This window comes from Oryzias latipes, chromosome 12 (genome assembly GCF_053564925.1).
Source record: "Oryzias latipes strain Hd-rR chromosome 12, Olatipes_Hd-rR_3.1".
NCBI classification, from domain to species: domain Eukaryota; kingdom Metazoa; phylum Chordata; class Actinopteri; order Beloniformes; family Adrianichthyidae; genus Oryzias; species Oryzias latipes.
The window spans coordinates 1,649,079-1,671,709 of record NC_136248.1 but is presented as its reverse complement, the minus strand read 5'-3'; the positions used below and the strand labels follow the sequence as shown (position 1 = coordinate 1,671,709).

The following is a 22,631-nucleotide window of genomic DNA, read 5'->3' as shown; positions in this document are numbered from 1 at the left end:
CAGCACAAACACAAAAGACCCACAAACAACTGTCTCACAACAATATTGCATGACTGCAGATATTTATGAAACAAGCTGAGAAAGTGGAGAAAACCAGAAAGTATTTTAGAAAAAGGAATTGTTTTATTAATAAAAGGAATTATTCTTGCAATTTTAAAATGAACTACCCTGAAGAAAAGTATTTATTGAGTCTCTGTACTTGACAAACCAAACTATTTTTCTTCAAGCTAACCATTTACCACTAAACGTCAAATGTCTATGATGCCGAAGAGACTACATATGAAAGAAAGCTGCTGTACCAGTGTTCTTACAGTATCACAATAGTGCTACAAGTCTGACCCACAGGGGGTGTATCTGAATCACTGACTGTACATGAGAACTGGACTGAGGGACTCATCCCTCCTGGCGTTCCAAACAGGAAGTGACAGCTGGCTCCAGGAGGCCAACACCCCATAGACTTCTATAGAGAGATAAAAAGCTGAGACTCAGTCATGCTGGTCAGAATAACTATTCTCACTCTGATACCCTTTTTAAACATCTTAGATAGATAGATAAATAGATAGATAAATATCTTTTCTATAGCCAGTTATAAACTAGCCAATCAGATGTCTCAATAAAAGTAGGTGGTCTTGTGCAAATGTTTTATTTTCTGGTCTAACATGCTCACTCCTGATTGGAGAGGGTGGTTGCCATAGAAACGTCTCAGATCAACCGCTGCTTACTTACAACGTCTGGTTCCAACATGGTGACGAGTGTTTCACAAAATGGGGACTGAATTGACTGCATTTGGTTGAAACTGAAACTATTTTCTGTGGGCAAAGTCCAACTCGCTCAGTCCAGTTCTGGGATACAGTCAATGTTCCGAGAGCATCAGAGCAGAGAGATGATGCAAAAAGAGAGGAGGAATAGCAGAAAAACTACCTGGAGAGAAGCACAGGGAGGCAATGTTTACAGTCTTAGAGCCTGTTACACACATGCTCACCCACTTGCACACACATACACACTCGCTGTGTGTTAAAACACACATCTTTCTGAAGGTCTATTTAGAAGATAAGAAAATGTCCATCAGTTCTTTATTATGTCCATTTCTGTTATCTAATAGACTTTCAGACTTACTGAGTGAGTTTAGAATTTTGTTCATTATTATCACACTCAACATTTATTAAAAAAACAATCTGTACAAAGTTTTTGTGTAATGTGATAAAAAAAAAACTATAACCAGAGAATTAAATGAATAGGATCCTCTTTATGTTGACCAGACATGGGTTCTTTGTGTTGTTTTATATGTTTGATTTAGGTCAAAGATGCATAAATACATCAGTTTGACAGAAAAGAAATGTGCTTTCCTTAAAGTGAACCAGAGTTCGTTTCCCAGATCCAGAACAGATTTTCAGTCCACTCAGACAGGGCCTGGTCTGGTATCAGGAACCGCTCCCTGACCCGTCTCTGGAGGGGGTTTCGGTTTGTTTCTAATCGGACTGAGCTTCGGTTTGCTCTGTCATTCCTCAGTCTGAATAGAATGTGGTCACGTGATCTAAACTCAGTCAGAATGTAGCAACAGATGAAACACGGAGAAATCTAAAGCAATGATTGTCGTGGTATCAAAGAGAAAAAAGGCTCCAACTCCTTACTTGTTAAATTTATTATTTCAACATCGCTGAAAAAGCGTTCTACATGGTTTCTCCGTATCGTTACGCGGCACGCCCCCAGCAATATCTAAATTTAAGTAAATAAACTCCATCTATCAGGCTGCAATGCACGTCAACAGATGGATACTTCTATTTATCTAAAGCAAAAAAAGCCTGAATTGACTAAGCCTAATCAATACTGGCATTGATTAGGGAGTATTGATACCAGCAAAGCTGTGATCAGCAGATTTAGGGCCTGCGTGTTTTGTGTGTCCACACAGGCTGCTTGCAGTGTTTGTCCTGTGGTCACTCTAAGAGAAGCACACTTTGATTACAGCAGCAAGATGACCAGAGATGAGCCGGTCTGGTCAATACACTAATTGATTGAGAATATCGATGACTTTGCTGCGGGGAGGTAAAGAACTGCAGGTTAATGGAGGCATTTGTCGTGCCTGTGTGTGTTTGTGTGTATGTGTGCATTTGTGTGCGTGAGGTGAGATGACTGCAGTCAGTAAAATAAGCAGATGATGTAGAAGCAGATGAAGAAACGTAAAAAAAAGATGTTTAAGTCAAAAAAGATCACAGCTGAAAGTCAGAAAAACAGAGTAGAGGAACAAGCAAACAAAAGAAAAACTGGAGGTGTAGAGATCAATGCAGCTGTCTGCAGAGCACATTATTTATGGGGTTTACACTGAATTCTTTCAGCAGAAATCAGACAAACTTCCAAAAGAATCACAATCCCTAAAGAAGATCAGCACATTTGGAATGAATTTTACTTCTGAAATAAACAAAAGGATTTTGCACAACCATTCACTTGTTTATTTTTAAGAAAGCTTCGGGAATTTCAGAAGTAAACATTGCAGAGGTGAACATCAGGGAGACTAAGTTATCCTAAACAACTCTATGGAGACACGAAAGTGAAGGAAAGTTTGCATCTAAGAACATTTTTTTTTACCTAGAATAACGATAATGTGTCACAAAATCATTCACATTAGAAGTAGACTGGTCTACCGCTGCACCACAGGTTCCACTTCTAATGAAGAATCATGCATTCAAGTGTAAAAAATCCAGAAGTGTGTTACCAACTTGTGGCTCAGCTGAAGACGGTTCCTGTGCTGAAGCCGGGATCTGAGTCTCTACAGCCTGGAATCATTGTGTGTGTTGATGTGGAGCAGCAGAGCATGAAGCCTTTTGTGTGCTGTGGTGGCATTGCAGACGTGTGGTTTTCATCTCTAACGTTTTCATCGTTGTCCTCATCACACTGCATAGCCCAGATGAACTGAGACACTTTTTTTTTTTTTGCAACAGAGAAGAATAGTTGTAGCAGACACAGGAACCGTTGGACAGTTTGAGGTTATCAGAAACCTTTACTTGTTAGAAAAAGAGTTCAAAACCTTTTGGGACAAAAATGGCAGCACTCCTGAGTGAAAGTGGCTTCACGGTGCAAACGGCTCACAAACTCTGGAGGTTATTATGTTTTTTTTCCCTTTACGCTCTTGATACTAAAAACACTCAGCTGCAGCAGGAATCTCTGGATTTCTGGATGGGAAGGCGAGCGCTGTCTGCTGTGAAGCAGAGGGACTCTGACAGGACGCCAACACAGCCATGACAGTTCCAACTTCAAGCTGGGCAGACTTCCTTTCATAACGTTAAAAAATGGTGAGGCTTGTAAAAATCCTCACTTTAAACAAACTACCTGCGACAGACTGGCGACCTTCCCAGGGCGCCACCTGCCTTCGCCCACAAGTGGCCGGGACAGGCAGCCCTGTGACCCCGACAGGGACAAACAGAAGAAGATGAATGAATGAATGAATAAACAAACTAAGGAACAGCGTGATACAGCAATGAAAACAGGAAGCATCTTCAGCTGTTTGGTTTATTTACGTGTGACAGACGGAACGGTAACTTCAGCTATGGGGACGAATCACTTGACAGAAAAAACAACACATTTTCAATCAAAGCATGCATCTTCTTTAAAAAAACCACAAATCACAGTGGCAGCAGAGTAAAAGGAAAACAAATGTAAGGGAGGAAAAACACGATCCACAAGGGCATTACTTGTTTTGCAGCAGCAGAGCACTCATTCAGAATAATTCTGAACCCCACGTCGCCCACAGTGTCCTCACGGGTGTGTGAATGTGTCTGACAACAGGCACTGCAGGTGCAGAAGAAAAGGCGTTGTGTGACTGAGCGTGGGTGCAGAGGGTGATTGAGTAAAGCCTCGTAGCCGGGGTGTCATATTCAAAAAGCTGTTTGTGTTGCTCCTGAACATCCTCAGAGTTTGCTGTTCACAACACCTGAGCTGCACTTCAGGTTTTGTCACGTTGCACAGACACCACAGCAATAACACCATCTTTAACCAGCATGCACTGCTCTGAGCACGTTTAATGACACGTCAAGATAAAAACTCCTGGTTCAGGTTTAAACTGACCTGTGAAGCGTGGCTCACACGAATTGGTCTGAGCCATCAGAATCCATTTCTTTCCATAGAACGAAGATTGCATTTGATCTCAGCAAAAACAAGGACATTCTAGCAACTGCAGGTTTAATAAGCTTTCCCTCCAAATGTCAGAATAAACTAGAAGGAGCTGCTTTTCCAGAAGAAAATGCAGGTGGAATGCTATGTTGCTGGATGAAAATGAAACTTAAAGGGTAATAATTGGAAAAATAAATAAAGAAATGATCAAAGTTGACCGTTAATAAAGTGAAAACAGCACAATAACAAAAAAGATATTTTCTGAAAAATGCCAGAGCCGGGTATTGAACCAGCGAGCTTCTGCACCAAGGATTCCCCATGTGTTTCAATGGAGGCAGAAATCCTGGAATATCTGGAAAAGTTCAAGGATTTGAAGGAGCAAAAGTCACAGTTGGAAAAAGCTGAATGAGCTGAACATTTGAATAGTTGAATGGTTGAAATAGATGAAACATTATTAGGCGGCAAAAATGGTGGAAGATACTAAAATAAAGAAAGAGAAACAGGAAAACAATGGTTGAAGGATTTATAGCATTCAAACAATAAAAAACAAGAACTTTGAAAGAAAAAGAAAAAAAACATGATGACAATCAAAAATAATGGGATAAGTGAAGATGAGATCCGAGGTGGGCACTTTGTGTAAATGGAAGAGGCCAGAGGGGGTTTCCTCTTTTACTGTGACCCACATCTCAAATGTGTACAAATCTATATGAACTCCCAGGAGGGTTTGTCGCAGCCTCGCAGGAATTATCGGTCACACGCTGACTCCCTCCCTGTGGAAATGAAGGCAGTGCAGTAACCTGATTCCTGCTGCTCTGTTCGCTGGTTTCAGTTTGCAGTTGTGGTAAACAACAACAACAAGTCAGAGGAAGAAGGAAGAACAAAAAAGAGAGAAAAGAGGGCACACATCCTTAAGGACATGCAGGCTGACTAAAAGCTGCACAATTACAGAGAGGAACTCTGCTCTGAAGGACGCCGTTAAACACAGAAAGACCAAAGCGGGAAAAGGGGGAATTTTCTGCTCCAAGCACCTCTCAGCTCAACAGCAATGTGTCTGAACAGCTACAGACAGCAGAGTAATGGAAGATTTTAGATGCTAAAACTTAGACGATCCGTCCGTCTATTTACAAGCCCCTTTAATCCCTTTAATGGTCACAGGGTTGCTGGAGCCTATCCCAGGGTGTTTTATATGACATGGCAGATAAACAGTAACTTCTAGTAACTAAGTTTCCATGCAGCACATAAAAAAAATTCTTTCCTGAACCTCAGTCGGAATAAAAAACATGAATTTCTTAAACACGCTGCATCAGGAACCAGGAACCTCCCGTTGTTACTCTGTTATCGTATGTTTAATTTTCAGCATCATTTTTCTTGGAACGAAAACTACCGTTCATGTCCAGAAACATTTGGATAGAAGTGGAATGACGCTGATAGAAATCTTAGAGTTGGATCCTGCTGTGGGCTTGAATCTGTCAGAACACACACACGTGTTCTCCTAGCTGAGTCTCCATTGACTATGAAATTGCTCGAATCGTATTTATGATACTAAATTTCCCCAATGGGATAAAAAAAAAAAATCCTCCCATTTATGGAAAAAAAAATGTTTGTGGTTGGATGTGGTGGTTTTTGAGGCGTATGGAAATTGACTTATTTAACAGAAGTGCAACACTATTCTTTAACTAAATGAGTCATGTGACCAACAACCGGGTGGCGATGAGCTTCTTGGTAGGAACTGGCGGTCTTGGACGCCGCACAGCGGCGCCACCAGAGGTCCCACAGCGTCACACAGATCATCCAAAGTTGAGCGTGTCATGAGGAATTGTTGGATCAGCAGCTCCTCTGGAAAAACACCAACCACCATTGTTTCTAATGGCTTCAACCGTAGCCCCTCCCACATGTAAGGAGCTCGCCGCCTCATGGCCTGAAGGAGACGCAGACGTCTCCTTTGATAGATGATGATGAGCGCTAGCGCCGTGGCAGAAATGTGAAGGGATCTGCTGTCAATCAAAGTGTTGATCACATCCGTCACCGTGTTTCTGAATGACTTATCGCGTGAGTCGGTTTGTGTTTATTCACGTAATTCGGATTTCATGGAAACAGCGTTATTGTTCAATTGTGTTTTTTCTACATTTCTAGAATATTGATGACGTTTTGCGCATACATGTGATGGAAACCCAGCTTTTATGTAAGGATAAATGGCGAATGGCGTGTACTCGTACAGAGTCACCTATTTACACACTGATGGCTCTGCTGCTGAACACTGGCGCCGGCCTATAACCACCAGAGTCCATGTAAGGTTCAGTGTCTTGCCAAAGGACACTTGGTAGGGCAAAGTGGGAACCAAACCTACAATCTTCCAGTCAGAGGTCGACCACCCTACCGCTGCAGCACGGTCTCCACGTGAACAATGTAATGGTGTAAACTACGTGGACGACACACAGAAGAAAACCATCCCTGGTGTGGTCGTGCATTTGTTCCATGATGCTGCCTCATTGTTTGTCAGGTTTTAGAAGGAAAGTCTTTGTTTGTTAATAACTTGGTTTTGCTCAGATGCAGGACATTAATGCATTCATGTGAGTGTTCAAAAAACCAATTGTTTTCCACTCTGACAGTCTCACTGTTGTGTATTAACACCACAGACTCATATGACATATATGAGACGTCATTTCTTTAAAGAGCTAGACGGTGTACACGTCCGTCTGACCTCATGAGGCTGAACTTCACCGAATCTCTGCAGGAGTCAGACAGTTTTCATATGAGGACTAAAATGCAACTAATATACTCTATTTCTGTTTGTTCTCAGTCTGTGTCTTTTCCCTCACACACATTCCCACCACTTTGGTGATTTCCTTCTCATCCTCCTCTCCTCAGATCTCTTTCCTGTCCCCTCAGTCCTCGTTCAGGCTAATTATCGGAGTGAGGGAATGCATACCAGAACTTGTTTCTCGGAGAATGTGCAGCTCTGTCTCCAACTTCTGTCTTTGCCTAAAACACTTCTGTTCCTCCCAGAGGAAGATGGAAAAAGGAAGAAAACTTAAATTATGTGACTTGTCAGGAGAACTTTAAAGACAGCACACTGCTGCAGACAAGCCAATAAAGATGCTTCGTTGGAAGCTTAATGCAGAATATTCTGCGTCTGGTGTGTTGGTGGAATTTTAAAATACTTTTGGGAAACGGATCCAGGGGGGCCCATGGGCCAGAACTTAACGGCAGAAACGGTGCAAAAACCAGCAGACGATTTTTTTTTGATAACTCTGTCATTCCTGAAACCAAACCACCAGTTAAAGGTAGACAATAAAGTGTTAAAACTGTTTTGAAAACAAGAAAATAGCAAAACTTAAAACCTCAGTTCTTAAACTTTTTTTTTTAATTAGGCACTCAGCCTGCACAGAACCTGACATAGCCTTTAATGACGCGTTCCACATGGACCCTGGACTCTGCTTTGCCCCAAAAGTTGAATGTTATTGGAAGTAATTAGCTTCATGGTCTGAATTCACATGACAGCACAAATTACTCATCTGCTGGCACACTGACAGCTCTGTCAAAAAGCTCAGCTGTTTTGGCTCCAGGTTGCCCATTCTTGCTTGACATTACATTATTACTTGCAGTCCAGCAGTGGGAAATATTAAGCCTGTCTATCTAAAGAGTGCAGGCACTGACATCGATGAACTGAATCAAAGCTTAAAGTCAAACTGGTGCCTGTTAGCCTAACGCTTCAAAGTTTTATGCTTTAGTACAGATTATGTGGCATTCTTAGGAGATTATATCCATTGTCACCTATGCTTTCACACATTTTGATTAATAATAGACACATTGGTTCTTCTTTTTTGTTATCTAGTCATTTGGAACACAGAGACTGTCTGGCATAAGTCTCTTTGAACTTTAGCCTCTACAGCTGGGAATGACTGTTAGACCGTGGCGTGCACGCATCGAAATTCAGGTCTGTATCAAGACAAAAATGAGTCACACAACACATCATTCCATGCTGAGTCAAAACGTACCATTGTGGAATTAACTGTTAAACCAGAGCTTTAGCACCAGCCTTTACATTCTTTTGACTACAGTCGGCATCGTTCCAGCTGATACTGCTGAGGAGAAAAGCAGCCTGCCGCTGATACGCAGCACTGCACAGAAGTGAAGTGTCTGCTGATTCTGTCACGGAGAAACGCCGCTTTGCGCCGTTATGCAACACTTTCATTCATAGTGTCGCATGACGGTACAAAGGCACTTTCCTCCGCATCAGAATCAGCGGATTCATGGTGATCAGGCAAGGATCAAAGAGTCCGGGCACGTCACAGAGCGCGTGTTATCTGGTTACCGGCGACAGCCCCGGTGTTAAAGGGTTATAAAACCCAGAGACGGTTTTTGCACTGCATCCAACCCACAACATAGAGACACTACTGTGAAAGGGACGGAATCGTCAACACACCGTCTGCTCCAACCTAAACGTGGCGGTTGTCCCTTTTAGTTTAGTCTTCTTCTTCTGTTCTTTCAGCTGGTTGATCATGTTTTTGGAGAGGCGATTTACGATTTCAGGTGTTCAGATTCAAATGTTCTTCAGGTTTTGTTGTTTAATCAATTCTTGCTTTTGCTTTTTGTTTGGTTGTGTTGTGGTTATGTTTGGTTGAGTAACACGTCTCCTGCATGTGGTTCCTCTACATCAGCGGTCCCCAAATCCAGCCGGTGTCCTGCTGGTTTTCCAGGAACCCTTGCTGCTGATTACCTGGATCAGGTGTGTTTAGCCAGTAAAGAGCTTCAATGGCAGGATGGTTAGAGAACATGCAGGACACCGGCCCTCAAGGCCTGGATCTGGGGACCCCTGCTCTAAGGCACCCATCCCTAATAGAAGAATAGAGATGTGACTTTTCCATGTTGCAGCTTGGAAATGAACTCAGACACCCACAAAGCTCAGCTCAGACCAAACGGGACCGCTCAATGTTTTCTGGTTTTTGAACGCTGACAATGCTGGAGCATCACAGAAGGCTCAGGAGCACATTGGAAGATAAAGCAGCGGTGCACAAAGACTGCTGGATGTATTTTTGCATTTTAAGCTGCAGCTCTTGTCACAAATAATGTTATTTATTGGTAACAATATTGAAAATCATCAGTATTTGCACAGAGAATGTGAGGACATGAGTTCAGGTTCAGAGGGAGTTCTACTTTGTAGCTTACTTTGATCAATAATTCATTTATTGCCATTAATGAGTGTTTGTGTAACTGACTCAGAAAAACAATATTCTCTAAGGTTAGCGCAGCAGCCGCATCACAGAGCATTAGATCCTCTTGTTCTTTGCATCAATAGTTCTTTGATTTGCTGGGTTATGCTTGTCTTGCTTATGGTTCTAGTTGGAAACAATTCACAGGAAAAACAACAGCTTGACAACAAAGATACGAGGTAAATGCAAACAGCCAGGCCTCCCTCTGGTTTTGTGCAGCAGACTCAACTCTATACTGGTGAAAACGCCAAAGCAGAGAGGCTGCTGCAGCTGCGTCATCTGAACACAGAGCCGCTGAAGTTCTGTTGTGACCGTTTAGTTTTACCGCCAGGCTTGTTGCAAAAGCAAATTAGTCCCATTTGCCCCAGCGTAAAATAGCCCCACTGCAGCAGAGAAACAGACATGCTCAACGCTGTGACTCAATCCTGTCGTCAGATGGAGGCAAATTCCATCAACTTCCTCGTTTCATGACACATTTGGTCTTTTAGTGTGGAGTTGTCCGTTTGAGAAGAGCATTATTAGGAGTGTTTGAATTTCAAACAGATTTAGAAGCATGAAGCTCCTTCAGGTGGGGGTTACCTTTTGGTCCTCCTTGTATGAAGCTCATGCCTTTGATCTGTGTCCCCCGTCAGCTTTGTTGCTCTGTCCACTCCACAGCCGGAGATCTCGCCACTCTCCAGCCTTCATTACTGCTTCTGGACTACTCTTCTTGACTAACTGTATTTCTGCTAACTTCCACCAACCCATCGCTGCTCGTCTTTTACATAAATCTAGCTGGTTTGAACTTTTTGCAAAGTGCCCCGTTTTATTTGCCTAAATTCAACAGCCATTTTTTTTCAGGATGCGTTGTGATTGGTCCGTTGGGTTGAGTAATTGTACACAGCAATGGCTGTGACCCGAGCCTCTCTCCTCATCCAACTGTCTGTACTGAAATGCTTTAGCATCAAATTCATCTCTTCAATGCACATTTCCCTCGCAGCATTTCTGCAAGGCATGACATCCCATGTTTTTGAGACCCAAGCATATCATTAAGGCCAGCATACCTCCTGCCTGTGTGAAGGCTGTGTAATAAAACAGCTAAATGAAACAGCTGCCTTGCTTAAACCTCACTAGACTACATTAGATTATCAACCCTGAGAAGTATCACATCTTCAATCATTAATAATTCACTGGAAACATAAATACATGCACGGAAAAAATAACAAGATACCACACATCAGGTGAAAATATGTGTTACTTACGCGTGTTGCTAGGTTGTGAGTCCATGGGAATCATCATCTTGCCTCTTGTTCCCCTCCTGGTGGTGATGGAGCGGTCCAGGGTGGAGATGCCGCTGGAGGCCTCATCAGCATCGGGTCCTGCAACATCACAACATTCCAAATCCTAATCAGGGATTCAGACCGACTTTTTCATCCCAGCTCAGGCCCGCCAAAGAGAATTTCCTTATGAGCTGTCTGTTTCCCGCTGGGAGACATTATTTATACATTTTCACAAATAGAGGACACATTGAGCCTAACGTGTCAGGGATCTACACGCTATAAAGGTTTGTTTCTGGTGATGTCAGACAGGGTTAACTCTTCAGATGAAATCTGCATCAAAAAGATGGAAAAAAAACATCCATCAGGAGGAAAGACTCTCACATGAATTATTTAATACCAACAGGTAGATTGAAATCCTTATGATGGAAAAGTATGGAGAAAATCCAATTGGACACAGCATTCCAAACACTGAGCGACAAGCTGGCTGATATGTTACCTGAATGACTGCTCTTGCTGCCCATCTGGCTCTCTGATTGGCTGTGTGCCACTTGGGGAAGGTCCTGGCAGGACTGGAGGGGTGAATCCCGTCCAGAAGGAGCGACACTTGGAGCTTTGTCCATGTTCTTCATCTCCATTTCTTCATGATGGATCCAGAGGTCAGGAGGTCGTAGATCCTTCTGACTGCCCTTCCTTTTACTGGCGCTGTGGCTCGCCCTTTTTCTACCGGGTAGAGGAAGTCGGATTGGATTTGTTTGTTCTGATTCACAGCACTAAAGCATCTGCTTCAACATTCACAGGGACTTTTGCAAAGCAAAAACAAACATAAAAACCGAGTTAAAGGATGAGGACTGTAGCAATAACTAGATTCAAAAGAACATTTCAAATTTAAGACAGCAAATGAGATTAATATTTTTAACAAAATGTCCTGAACTGGGGAACAAAGAACAATAAAAAAAGGTTGTCCCTCTAAAAGCTGGAGCACAGAATTATGAAATGACACAATGCTAATGTCATGCATTAAATTATGCAAAAACATGCTGCATCCTGGGCACATTTCCTTTGCAATGAGTGAGTGTCTGCTTGCAGTTTGTTTGTTCTTCTGTTTCTGTAGGTTTTCCCCCTAAATGTTGAGCCTGTGTCAGAGAAAGTCATTCCTTTGCTTCTCCTGTCGCCAAATTCCCAGGACCATCGTACCAAATTCATGAGCAACAATACAGAATGCGAAGAATTGGTGCAACATTCGCCTGAAACTGCATCACTTAAAGGAATCCCACCGATTTAGTGGCAATGAGACAACAAATAAAGGGCTCATGTGAAACTAGGAGGAAGACGCCATCTTTTTTGACTACTGTTTTGTTTCACTTTACAGATACTAGTTCAGTCCAAATATACCATTGACTGCATTGAACTGACAACTATATGGTCTTGGATGTTGTGAAGCAAACGTTTTTTTTCACTGATGGTTCCATGTGGAGTGTTTGGTAGGTTGACACACCCCATCTTTAAAAGGTTTTTGAGAGTTTGCACACCTTAAACTTTTAAACTGTGACTGATCTGCTGTACTTCCATCCGTTCATGTTCTAAACTCGCTTTATTCCGTGTTGGGGTCCTGAGGATCCTGGAGGGGGAAGGGGGGGTTCGGTAAGACCGTCCATTGCATGACCACACATAACTGCACACCTTCATACTTGGCCTATCAGCCTCTAAAGCATCTTTTTGGACTGTGGGAGGAAGCTAAAGTGACCACCAGGAGGGAGAACATGCAGAGTCCACACAGAAACGGTCCAGCTGGGATTTGAACCACGACCTTCTCACAGGAGGGGGACTTGTTGCAGAGAAGATGGCGCCCAGACATCAATAGCTGGAAAAGGAAATTCGACAAGATTTCATAGTTGTTGCACTTTTAATTTAAACTTTATAGTGTGAATTATGGTTCAGTGTGCAACATGAACTCAAACCGAAGCAAAAACATAAATTGTTGTATTTCTTTCAAAAAGGATTTAAACTAAAGTTTTCTGATATGTAAAACTGTTACACCAGAGATTTAGATCCAGTGTTAACATTCCTTTAACAACCGTAACGTTTCAACCCTTAACGCAATCAACATAGATCAGCATTTTCTGTCACGGAAAAAGCAGCTTTGCACCGGTACGTAACACTTTCTATGCATTTCGCTTTGAAGTGTTACGTACCGGTGCAAAGTGTAAGGAGTTAGGCTCAGATTAAGCAGGCCTTGACAGAGACATTTCCAGAGTTAGAGTTTTAAATCTCAAAGCTGAAAAACAAAAACGTAACTGTTGGGGTCGGTTCTGGACTTCCGGTTCCGGCTAATGATGTCAGGGCTCCATGTTGTTGTCTGCAACCAAGTCCTCTTGTCTCACAGTACAGCGAGAATGTTAACCACTACACTTGGCAGTCCTACTGCACGGCCAATTTAAAATCGGTTTGAGCATCAGCTGCCTTTTCTTCAGAAACCATTGTTCCATTCAGATTGATCTGCACTTTGCTTGCATATATTTATGACAAAAGAACATAAGTGGGATCCTCAGGCAATCGCAGCGCACACCAGACCGCCTGGATCTGTGTGGATGATGGTCAACAATGACAAGAGGAATCAAAGATGGAGCACTGGGCGCGCTGAGAGCTTTGGATGTCAGCTGCTCCACAGCTCAGCAGTAGATGGGGTCTGGAGAGGAGGAGAGGAGTGGACTGCACACAAAAGAAACAACCAAGGTGTGCACTGGGGACATTGGGTAGGAAGGGGAGATTAGAAGGTCACTGGTAATCTCAGCGGAAATGACTAGGATTGCTTTTGAATCAGCCTTTGACTTATGCATAAGAACCAGGATTTCAGAGCTGAAAAACCTTTGCCTCTGTCTTTTTAACATATATATTTCCATTAGATGTGCTTTGTTTCTCGAACAGTGACTGTGATGCTTCATGTTTCACTAATCACAATGCACGTGCCAAATTGATGTAATTGCATCAAATCCTTCCAAAGCTTTCTATATGTTCCACCAGAAAGCTCATATCACATATTATCCAAGGCAGTAATTGATTGTGGAAACTATTTTTTCCTTTGGATTTACATAAACCAGTTAATTACTCATCCACTCATCTTCTAAACCTGTTTTTGTCCCTTTCGGGGTCACAGGGCTGCTGGAGCCTATCCCGACCACTTTGTGGGTGAAAGCAGGGGACACCCTGGACAGGTCGCCAATCTGTGGCAGGGCCAGTTAATAATTCACGTGCAATATGTTTCTGAATGCGTTTTCACATTTGCATGATTTTGCAAGCGTTTAGTAAATCAGTTCTCGAGTGTAGAAACACAAGGTTCTCCTTTAGGTTTTACTCTGATCAACACTGTGAAATGTAATGTTAAGAGCACTCCTGTCATTTGTGACTTAGATGAACAGCCATCCGACTGTTAAAAATGACCCCGATGGAAGTGTCTGACCGAGGAACACCTGAAAGTGTTTGGCTGCATTAAAAACTCCAACGTCCTTCAATGGTCCAAAAAAACAGGCTTGATAGGTTGATTGGTGACTCTGACTGTTGCGGATGTCAGTGTGTGGTTGTGTGTCTTTGCATGGTTTGTGATGGACTGTCAATCCAGGATGGAGGAACCACCCCTTCGTGGCTGGGATAGAATCCAGCAGCCCCAAGACCTCAAAAGGTACTAAGCAAGTTTAGAACTTGGATGCATGTTTTTATTCACGCATGTAACATTAAATAGATTCTCTTCCAAATACCCAATATTAGATATACATGAACTACGTTTTAAATAGACAGAAAAAAAACTAAAGAAAGGATTGCTCTGACACACTGGCCGGTGCTCTTTGATTCTGATGTCCTCCCTGAAGTTTGGTCTGTACTGAAGCCTTCTTCAAAGACAGACAGCCCAAATGTCTGATGAAACTGATGTCAAAACATCAAAGTGTTACTCCAATGCGCCAAAAGAAGAATCTGGAGAAGTAGAAACTTTTTTTCTTCCTTCACATGAGCTCATTTGTAGGCTTGGATGTCTTTGGAGTTCAGTGTGATTCTGAAGAAATCAGCTCTGGTGAGTGATGATGTTTACAGAACTCCATCACTTGGCAGTGTGGCAGTCAGATGTTTGATTTAGAGGAGTTGGATTCTGACAGCCTTTGTGTCTGTGGTGTGTTTATAACAACAAGTCGCGTTTTTTTGCATAGCTTGTCCGGTGGTACAACTTAAACTCAGGTGCCACTTCTCTGTGATGCTTAAGAAATGTATAGGACAAACCACTAGAGGGCGCTGTAGGTGTGTGTGTCAGTATTTGCTACTGGCAGGGATGCAGAGGAAGAAGCACCGCTCAGTCTTATGGTCTGTAGTTGTTCCAAAGCGACACAGAGGATGAAACCTCACATGGATTTAGGGACTTTTAGTGATATGACGAGTTCAGTTGACTTGTTAGTGTGTTCTTTATGCTTCAGTTATCTGAATTATTGTTCACATGTTGAGCTAATATACTAGATTCCTCCTGTGTTTCATGAAGCTAGATAAGCATCATTGTGTTACGGTATGGTTATGATTTGCCTTTCACAATGAAATGTCCGTCCTTGTTCCCACATTTGCTAAATACATTTCTCCCAAAAGTGCGACTTATATATGAGATTTCTTTTTTATTACGCTTTCTTTTATAAAGAAAATAATAAGGAACAAATCATTGTCTTTCCTGTGAAGAACACATCCTCAACATAGATGAACAAAAGTCTTACTTCCTTTGTTGGGCTGAGGAGCGACGGGTGCAGATGAGCGCCACTATGACGACCACGACCACAGCAATGGCGCCCACAGAAACCACAATGATGACCAGCAGATTGCTGTTTTTTTGGGGTGTGACGCTGCTATGAGGTGGGCGCATTTGACCAATGGGGGAATCTGAAATTCACAAAGAGAAGAAGATGAGGAAGTAGTTGATGGGTCTGTTGGTCCAATAAAAAAAAAAGCAACAAAAAAAAGCCATAGAATATCCTGCATTATCCTGGAAAATCTCTTTTGAAAAATTCTTTAAGTTTCAAAAACTCTTTCTCTCTAAAGAATTTAAACATGTTATTTGATTTTTTAGTGTTCTTGTTTTGTAATATAAACCTTACGATACCACATCCTTCTTAATCAGACATATTTTTTTCTGTCATTATTTGGTACTGTCAGCAGAGAGGTGTGCTTGTGTTGACAAGCGCCAACACAAGCCTCCCTGGAGATGGAAAAGAATAAACATGAAGAAGCTCCGCTGAATGTGAGCCAGAAATGAACGCTGCTGCTGAGAAGCTGCTTGGCAGCATGTGAGCTGCGACCCTGCTGAGTCACACTCGGGGAATGACGGACGCCTCAGCACCGAGGCTGGAACGTGACCCCATAAAGAGAGTGAGAGGTGAATCTGCCACGTGACTCATTTGTCAAGTCCACTGAAGCTCTGCCACATAAAGTTGATGCACGGTCAAGATGATCAACAAGACTTTGACCTTCCTGACCTGCTGAAGATGTGGAACAGGGCGGAGGTCACAGAGGACAGATTTATGGTCTGCGCTGGCGGTGAAGGTTGTTAGAGATATTCCGGTCAGACCCTAGTGCTTTATGGTACCCAGTTGTCATTTTGGTAGCCCCTCTGCCCCCTCCCTACGTACTTATCTAGACTTATCTAACTCAGGAGCACAGATTTGTTTTAACCCTGTTAACGGTGCGTGTGACTAAGGCTTTAACCAATTACAAACCTGTCTACAAAGTCTTTAACTTCTTCTGTCTTTTCCATCTAGAAATGCTGTGTTACCAAAAGAAACTGTTCTGTGAGCATTTTCAGGAGGAATACTGACCAAGACAGTGTTGGCCATGCTACTGAAAAACTGGATTTAGCACTGATCATAGAATATTTCTCATTTTTCTACTGCTTTTGTCAGTTAAACTTTGACAGTGATGAAAGACTCACAATGATAAACAATGATTTTTTTAACGTTATAAAAACACTGACAAAAGGACAAAATGTTACTTTCTACTATCTTGATGTAAATGCAAACAGAAAGGAGATCATTTGTAGGTATACATCAGCTTCTAAGGTGGGTAATGTGCTGTACGGAAAAGTCAAACCCAACTGAGAACAAATAAAACAATTAGACAAAACAGCAGGATGTCACAAATACCCAACAGTGAAACAGACGTCTATGCTCTGAACAATAATTGCAAAAACGATGAAACTTTCTGACGTCACTGTGTTACCATTGATGCTGCTCCTGTCAATCGGATTGGTGTCAGATGGCCAGTATGCATGTTCTCCACCTCGTCCTGGAAAATCAGACAGAAAAATATCAGGAATGGAGAAGGAAAAGCTCCCTCTGACCTGTTCAGCAGTTAATGAACACTTTACAATTTGTATTTATTTCCTAAATAATGTGGGGAGCCGGTTTAGCTCGTGCTGGTTTGCGGCGCCTTCCATCCGTGAAACCAGGGTTCGACTTCAGGCTGCTCCCTGTTCCCTTCTCTACCTCTGCCGGTTCCAAGCCCGGTTTGAGAAGGTTGCGTCAGGAAGGGCATCCGGCGTAAAACATTGCCAAATTTACCATGCGACTTGTTCGCTGTGGCGACCCCTGATGGGAGAAGCCGAAAGTGGAAGAAGATTTATTTCCTAAATAATGTCTGATTGGCAGACATTTGTTCTCAAAGTGAAGGTAAGACACATAAAAGGGACATGGAAGAACTGAAGGAAAACATATCAACCTGACATCATTTATTTCCAGTTGTTTTTAGGAAGAGCTTCAGCCACAAACTTAGGAAGCGTCTCATGTTCACATGTTGAATTCAGGAGTTTCACCAAAGGACCCACAACCAGTCGGAGCTGGGATTTCAAAAAGTGGCGGGCCGCTGCTCCACCTCATGGGGAACAACTTCCCCATGTCACAAAAGGGATTTCAGAAGAGTGAGTATGTGTCTGTGCAATTCAAAAACCTTCTGATGATGTCACCTGCTCTTCTAGGCGCCTCTTAAGATCGTTAGGTGGACGTTACATGAATGAATACAACTTTGCTCCCTTAAAAAAGACTAATGAACCCCTGCTGTCAGGCAGCACAGCCAACATGCTGGAACTACTGAAAGCTCTTTGATCCATTTGATATTTCTAACAGGATTCAAACCACTGATGTTTAACCTGTATCGTGTTTTGTATGACATCTAGCGATTTCAGTAAAGATGATTATTTTATGTGGTCCATCAACAGGAACCTTTTATCAGCAAAATGATTAATCAACCAATTACTAAAGCAGACATCCTGGGCTAAAATAAGACGGTTCTGCTTATGAACAACTTGAAGTTTGACTTTAGTTTGACCATGTGACCCCTTGAGGACATTATGACAAAGACAATAACAGGTTAGCGCCAGAAAGAGACAGATTGGAACCAAATAACTGGTTTTATCATATTATGTCTAGGGGTGTCAAATTATTGCGTTAATTAGCTATTTTTTCGGCGCATTAATCTCATTTTCACGTTGGCAGGTTGCTTCTATGAAGTCCATTAATTTCTGATAATGCAAACTTTAAAGGCATTATTCTGCTTATGCTACAGTCCGGGTGAATTCTCCATTCTGATTGGCTGCTGGGCCTGCATTGAAAACTGATTATCCACAAGGATCAAGCACACCTAAAAGAAGTTCCAGTCGCATGGTTTCAATGTTCTGTATCACTGCACTGGCTTCTTTAAAACAAACTTTAGCTTCATCGCCTGTTCATCATCATCTTCAACATATTAACGATGTTGTTTTATTGAACGCACATTGCGGGAGCAACCGTCCGACGTGAAGGCTCCCACCACGTTCGTTATTTTCTCATAATAAACACTTTGTTGGCCATTATCACTTACATGCCACGGCCACTTATGAAAAGGTCGGAACTAAATCAGGTATTAGTACTTTTATGTGATATTTTTAAGATTAATCTGTTTTGCACAAAAAGCGGACGTGTGTTGCGAGATGTTATCATGGCAACGGCTACAGCGCCTGCTGCCATCCTGCACCAACAGAGCGTCATTTCAGAGAAGGTTCACCTCTTAGCGTCTGTTTTTATCCAGATGATGAAGCTAAAGTTTGTTTCAGAGAATCAGAGTGTAAATGGTTCAATTCCTCCTCGTGTCTCCTCTCCTCCTCCTCATCTTCTCATCTTCTGCTGCATCTCCGTCTTCAGAATCATCAAATTCACCAAAGGAAACGATGAAACCTCTCTACTGTCATGCTGCTGTGATGAACTGAGGAATAACGTCTGGCAACAGATGTTTGAGGTATTGATAAGAAGTTCATGGTCAATATTTTATGGACTGCTCAGAAAAATGTTTTTGGGTGTTTTCAATGTGTTTTTGTTTTCTGTTTTGTTTTTAATGAATTGTTTGAGATTGAAAAAAAACCTTAGTGGTGTAAAAGTAAAAGTTGGAAGTCTGTCATAATGAAAAACTTCATGAATTTACTTTCTTAGTTGTAATTTTGATCGTTTATGGAGTCACAATGTCGCAAATTTAAACCAAAAAAAACTCAAAATGAGGCTTTTCACAGCAAATATTAGATCAGGTCCTGATTAATTAATCCCACAAAATAGTCAATGGCATGACAGCACTAATTATATCATCACTCCAGTCAGAAAAACAGCAGCAATCCCAAAAAAATCAAAACCTGCAATAATCTGAGAGAAAATAATCTCCATTCTCTCAAACGTAACGTTTAAATCGCGTCTTTACTACCATTGAAATTTTTTCCATGTTTTCCTGTTTTTCTTTGACAATTTATCTGGAACGATCCCAGTTTCTCCAGAAAGATGCTCAGACTTGGTCCTGCATCATTCCCACTGGAATGCAGCTGAAACACCTTCAGAAGAAAGTGGGAAAACCTTCAGACGGCTTCCACCGAACCAGACCAGCAGCCATGGGATTCTGCTCCTGGATTAGAGTCCTCTTCGTTATTTTAATAGGCTTTTAATATTTATCAGCATCACAATAACTCCTGTCCTCCGCTGGGAACCCTGCATCCCACGTTCCCTGAACTGTTTAATCAGGAATTAAAATATAAATCTAAAAGGTATAAACAATAAATGTATTAAATATAAATGTTCAACAAATATGTTGACGAGGAGACACCCACCAAAGGACCCCCACCCCTGTAACCCCTGAACCACAGACCGTCAACCACCAGCCGTCATTTTCAGCTGTTCAGCAGAAGAACGACCCGTCCTCTTTAAGCTGTAGAGGCTGTTTTAAAACACTCATGGATTTCACATTATGACCCTCACAATGTCCACTGTGGCTCTACGTGGCAGACGAGCTCCAGGCCTGTTTTATTTCATGTTAGTGGCTCACAGCATCAATGCTCTTTTGATGGGTCTGTTCCAGCTAGCATGTTCTTTAACATTATTATTTCAATTTAACATCTACATCTTTAGTGTTTCTTATGTCCAATGTTTAACATTTACATTTAGTCAATACATTTGTTGTTGCACAAATTATTAAAATTTGGTTTTGGTTTACAAATCAAATTTACATTTTAATTTGAAGTATATGGTTAAACATAGAAACATGTATCAGTATTTCAAATGAAGATCTAAACATTATATATACATTTAATATATAGACAAAATATTGATTCTGACTTTAGGATTGAATATTTTGAAGATGTTTTATATTATGTTCACTTAAGCATTAACATGTATATGTTCTAATATTTATAGTTCCTTTTTAACCTTAATGTTCATATAAGAATATTTTATAATATTCAGCTTTAAAGTTTTACATTTATGTTATGATTTGTATTTACCAGTCCATACTTATTTACAATGATAGATGTTTGTACTGCAATGAAAATGTCTCAAATATGAGAAAACTTCAGCAAACTGATCCAATCGTTGGCGTTGAACCTTAACTTTGGGCCATAGATCTCTTAAAAAAAGATTTAAATTCAAACTCTACTTAATTAAAGATAAAATTGAATAACAAAAACAAAAATAAAGAAACAGACTTAAGGCTTAATGACCAATGGCTACTTTTATCTAAACCCTAAAGAAAACAGAACTTTTTTTTCCTGAAAATAAATAACATTTTTTACTTTTTTATCTTAAAAATGAGAAAAGAGGGAAACCTTTGTAAATGTGACTAAGCATGCAGCGATGACACATTTGTTCAAGCTTTCCATGAAAAAAGCTTTGCCTTAATTTTGAATAAATCCTGTTTCATGAGGCATGTCATCAGTGCCGTGCATTTTATGTGGGGTTACAAAAAACTGTGAAAATGTTGTGACTTTTTAGAGAAATGGTCTCAACTTCAGGCTTTTTGTGCTGCAACAATCACGAAAACAAGTCTGCAGGGTTCTGGAGGTTCTGGAGGTTGTGACTGAACTGACGCTTTTGGTTCATGTAAGGACAAGAGGGAGTCGGGATGAATTCATTGTAAAAAGGAAGTCCAAATATCTTTTATTTGCATATTTAAATGTAAAAAAGGTGAGTGCTCCTGGCTCTGAACATTAGTAACACAATCTCAGGTTTCATAAATTAGTGAGATCCATGGAGGCCAGAAAACCCAAAGAAGCCCCTCCCAGAGGAACAAGTTGAAGCAGTAGTTCAGCTTTCTGTGATGTATTATCTGTTTTTGCTCATTCTTTTTGGAGTAATTCAGTGACCCAATCAGTCCTGATGGAAATGAACTGCTTACTTGAAACCTGAACTACACATCTGCTCATGCAGAAACTTTCTGACGTGTCAGAAACCTTTTCTGAATCTGAAATTCAATGAATTAACTGAACTCCTCCAATGCATCAAGCCTCCGTCTCTTTTTACCTGGAAGCTTCCCCATTAAAGGAGATGAGGGACCTTCTTCCAACAATAAAACAATAAAATATTAAAACTGCAGCCTGTCCCCTGAGCTGCTTTGAGATTTCAAAGGTTACTGAGGCAAATTAAATTAAATAAATTAGCTTTTTTTTTTGTTTAACCATGTTACCTCCCTCCTTTTTCTGTTTTGTGAGGTTTATTGATAAAAGCAGGCAGCAGAGTGGTGATTACACCTGGGTTTATTGTCAAAGATGGCAAACCGTTTTCCCTCCTTTCCTCTTTAGTTCGTCTCTTTTATGAAGCCTCTGGGTTTGTTTCTGGGGCTTTTGAACCTGGTCTGCTAAACCTACACCAAACAGTCAATCATCAGATCTTGGAGCGCTTATGAATTACAGAAGATTATGTATGGAGGAGCTGTGTATGCAAACGTCTCTCAAGTATTTTTAATGAATGATTGATCTGGTATTTGGAATAGAGTTTTGGCTCATTTAATTTAAGATCAACAATATATTCACATACACTCACTGGCCGGCAGACCTGTAAGGGTTTGGTGTTGCTCAAAAACACAGATACTGCATTTGATCGCTGGAAGTTGTCAAAAAAAGAATGAAATCAGAGACTGACAAGAAGAAGAACTCTCAGAAACTATCTGACAGAAAGAACTTTGGAAAAGCTGACCTTGATCATTGGCCATCTTGTCTGGATGTTCCACTGAAAATGCAAGTGGGAGACGTTTAAAAGCAACCAGGGTGACAGTGAAACGATCGCTCATCACTCTAACACAGGTACCTTTGGCTGTCCTGAAGTGGATCGGCTCAGACAGAGGCCCAACACCTTTGGCATTTTTGGCCTGAATCCTAAAGTAATAAACTGTGTCCAGGTTCAGATCCACCACCTGGTGAGTCAGCCGGTCCCCGCTGATGGCCTCCATCACCCAGTCGTCTATTGGGATGTTCTTATCCATTGTGTAATACAAGATATAGCCTGAAACCAAGCACAAACGAGGAAAAGCGTAAAACAGTTTTTTAATACCATGTGAAAGAATTGCACATTCCAGACTACAAATGGACAGTTTATCAGGAAAAACAAGTACATTTGTAGAGCTGAACAGTTTGTGATGTACTTGTACCAGAGCCTGCAGGGATTGTTTGATTTGTCCTCTAGGACAACTTGTGCAGAGCTCATTAAAATAGATGCTTTAACATCTGAAACGATCGCCCAGAACATGGAAACAGTGAGAA

At 41.4% G+C, this 22,631-nt stretch overlaps 1 protein-coding gene across 4 annotated transcripts in view; it reads right to left on the bottom strand.

Moving 5' to 3' along the window:
* dcc (DCC netrin 1 receptor) overlaps positions 1-22,631 on the bottom strand; it is a 277,076-nt gene that overhangs the window by 34,164 nt on the left and 220,281 nt on the right. For all 4 annotated transcript variants that reach the window (XM_078955556.1, XM_078955557.1, XM_011482137.4 and 1 more), the window contains exons 20-25: positions 22,180-22,374; positions 22,069-22,101; positions 16,814-16,879; positions 15,319-15,481; positions 11,073-11,296; positions 10,559-10,675 (exon numbers count right to left, since the gene is read on the bottom strand). In XM_078955556.1, coding sequence (XP_078811682.1) covers positions 10,559-10,675; positions 11,073-11,296; positions 15,319-15,481; positions 16,814-16,879; positions 22,069-22,101; positions 22,180-22,374 — 798 coding nt within the window. The remainder of the gene's footprint in view (positions 1-10,558; positions 10,676-11,072; positions 11,297-15,318; positions 15,482-16,813; positions 16,880-22,068; positions 22,102-22,179; positions 22,375-22,631) is intronic.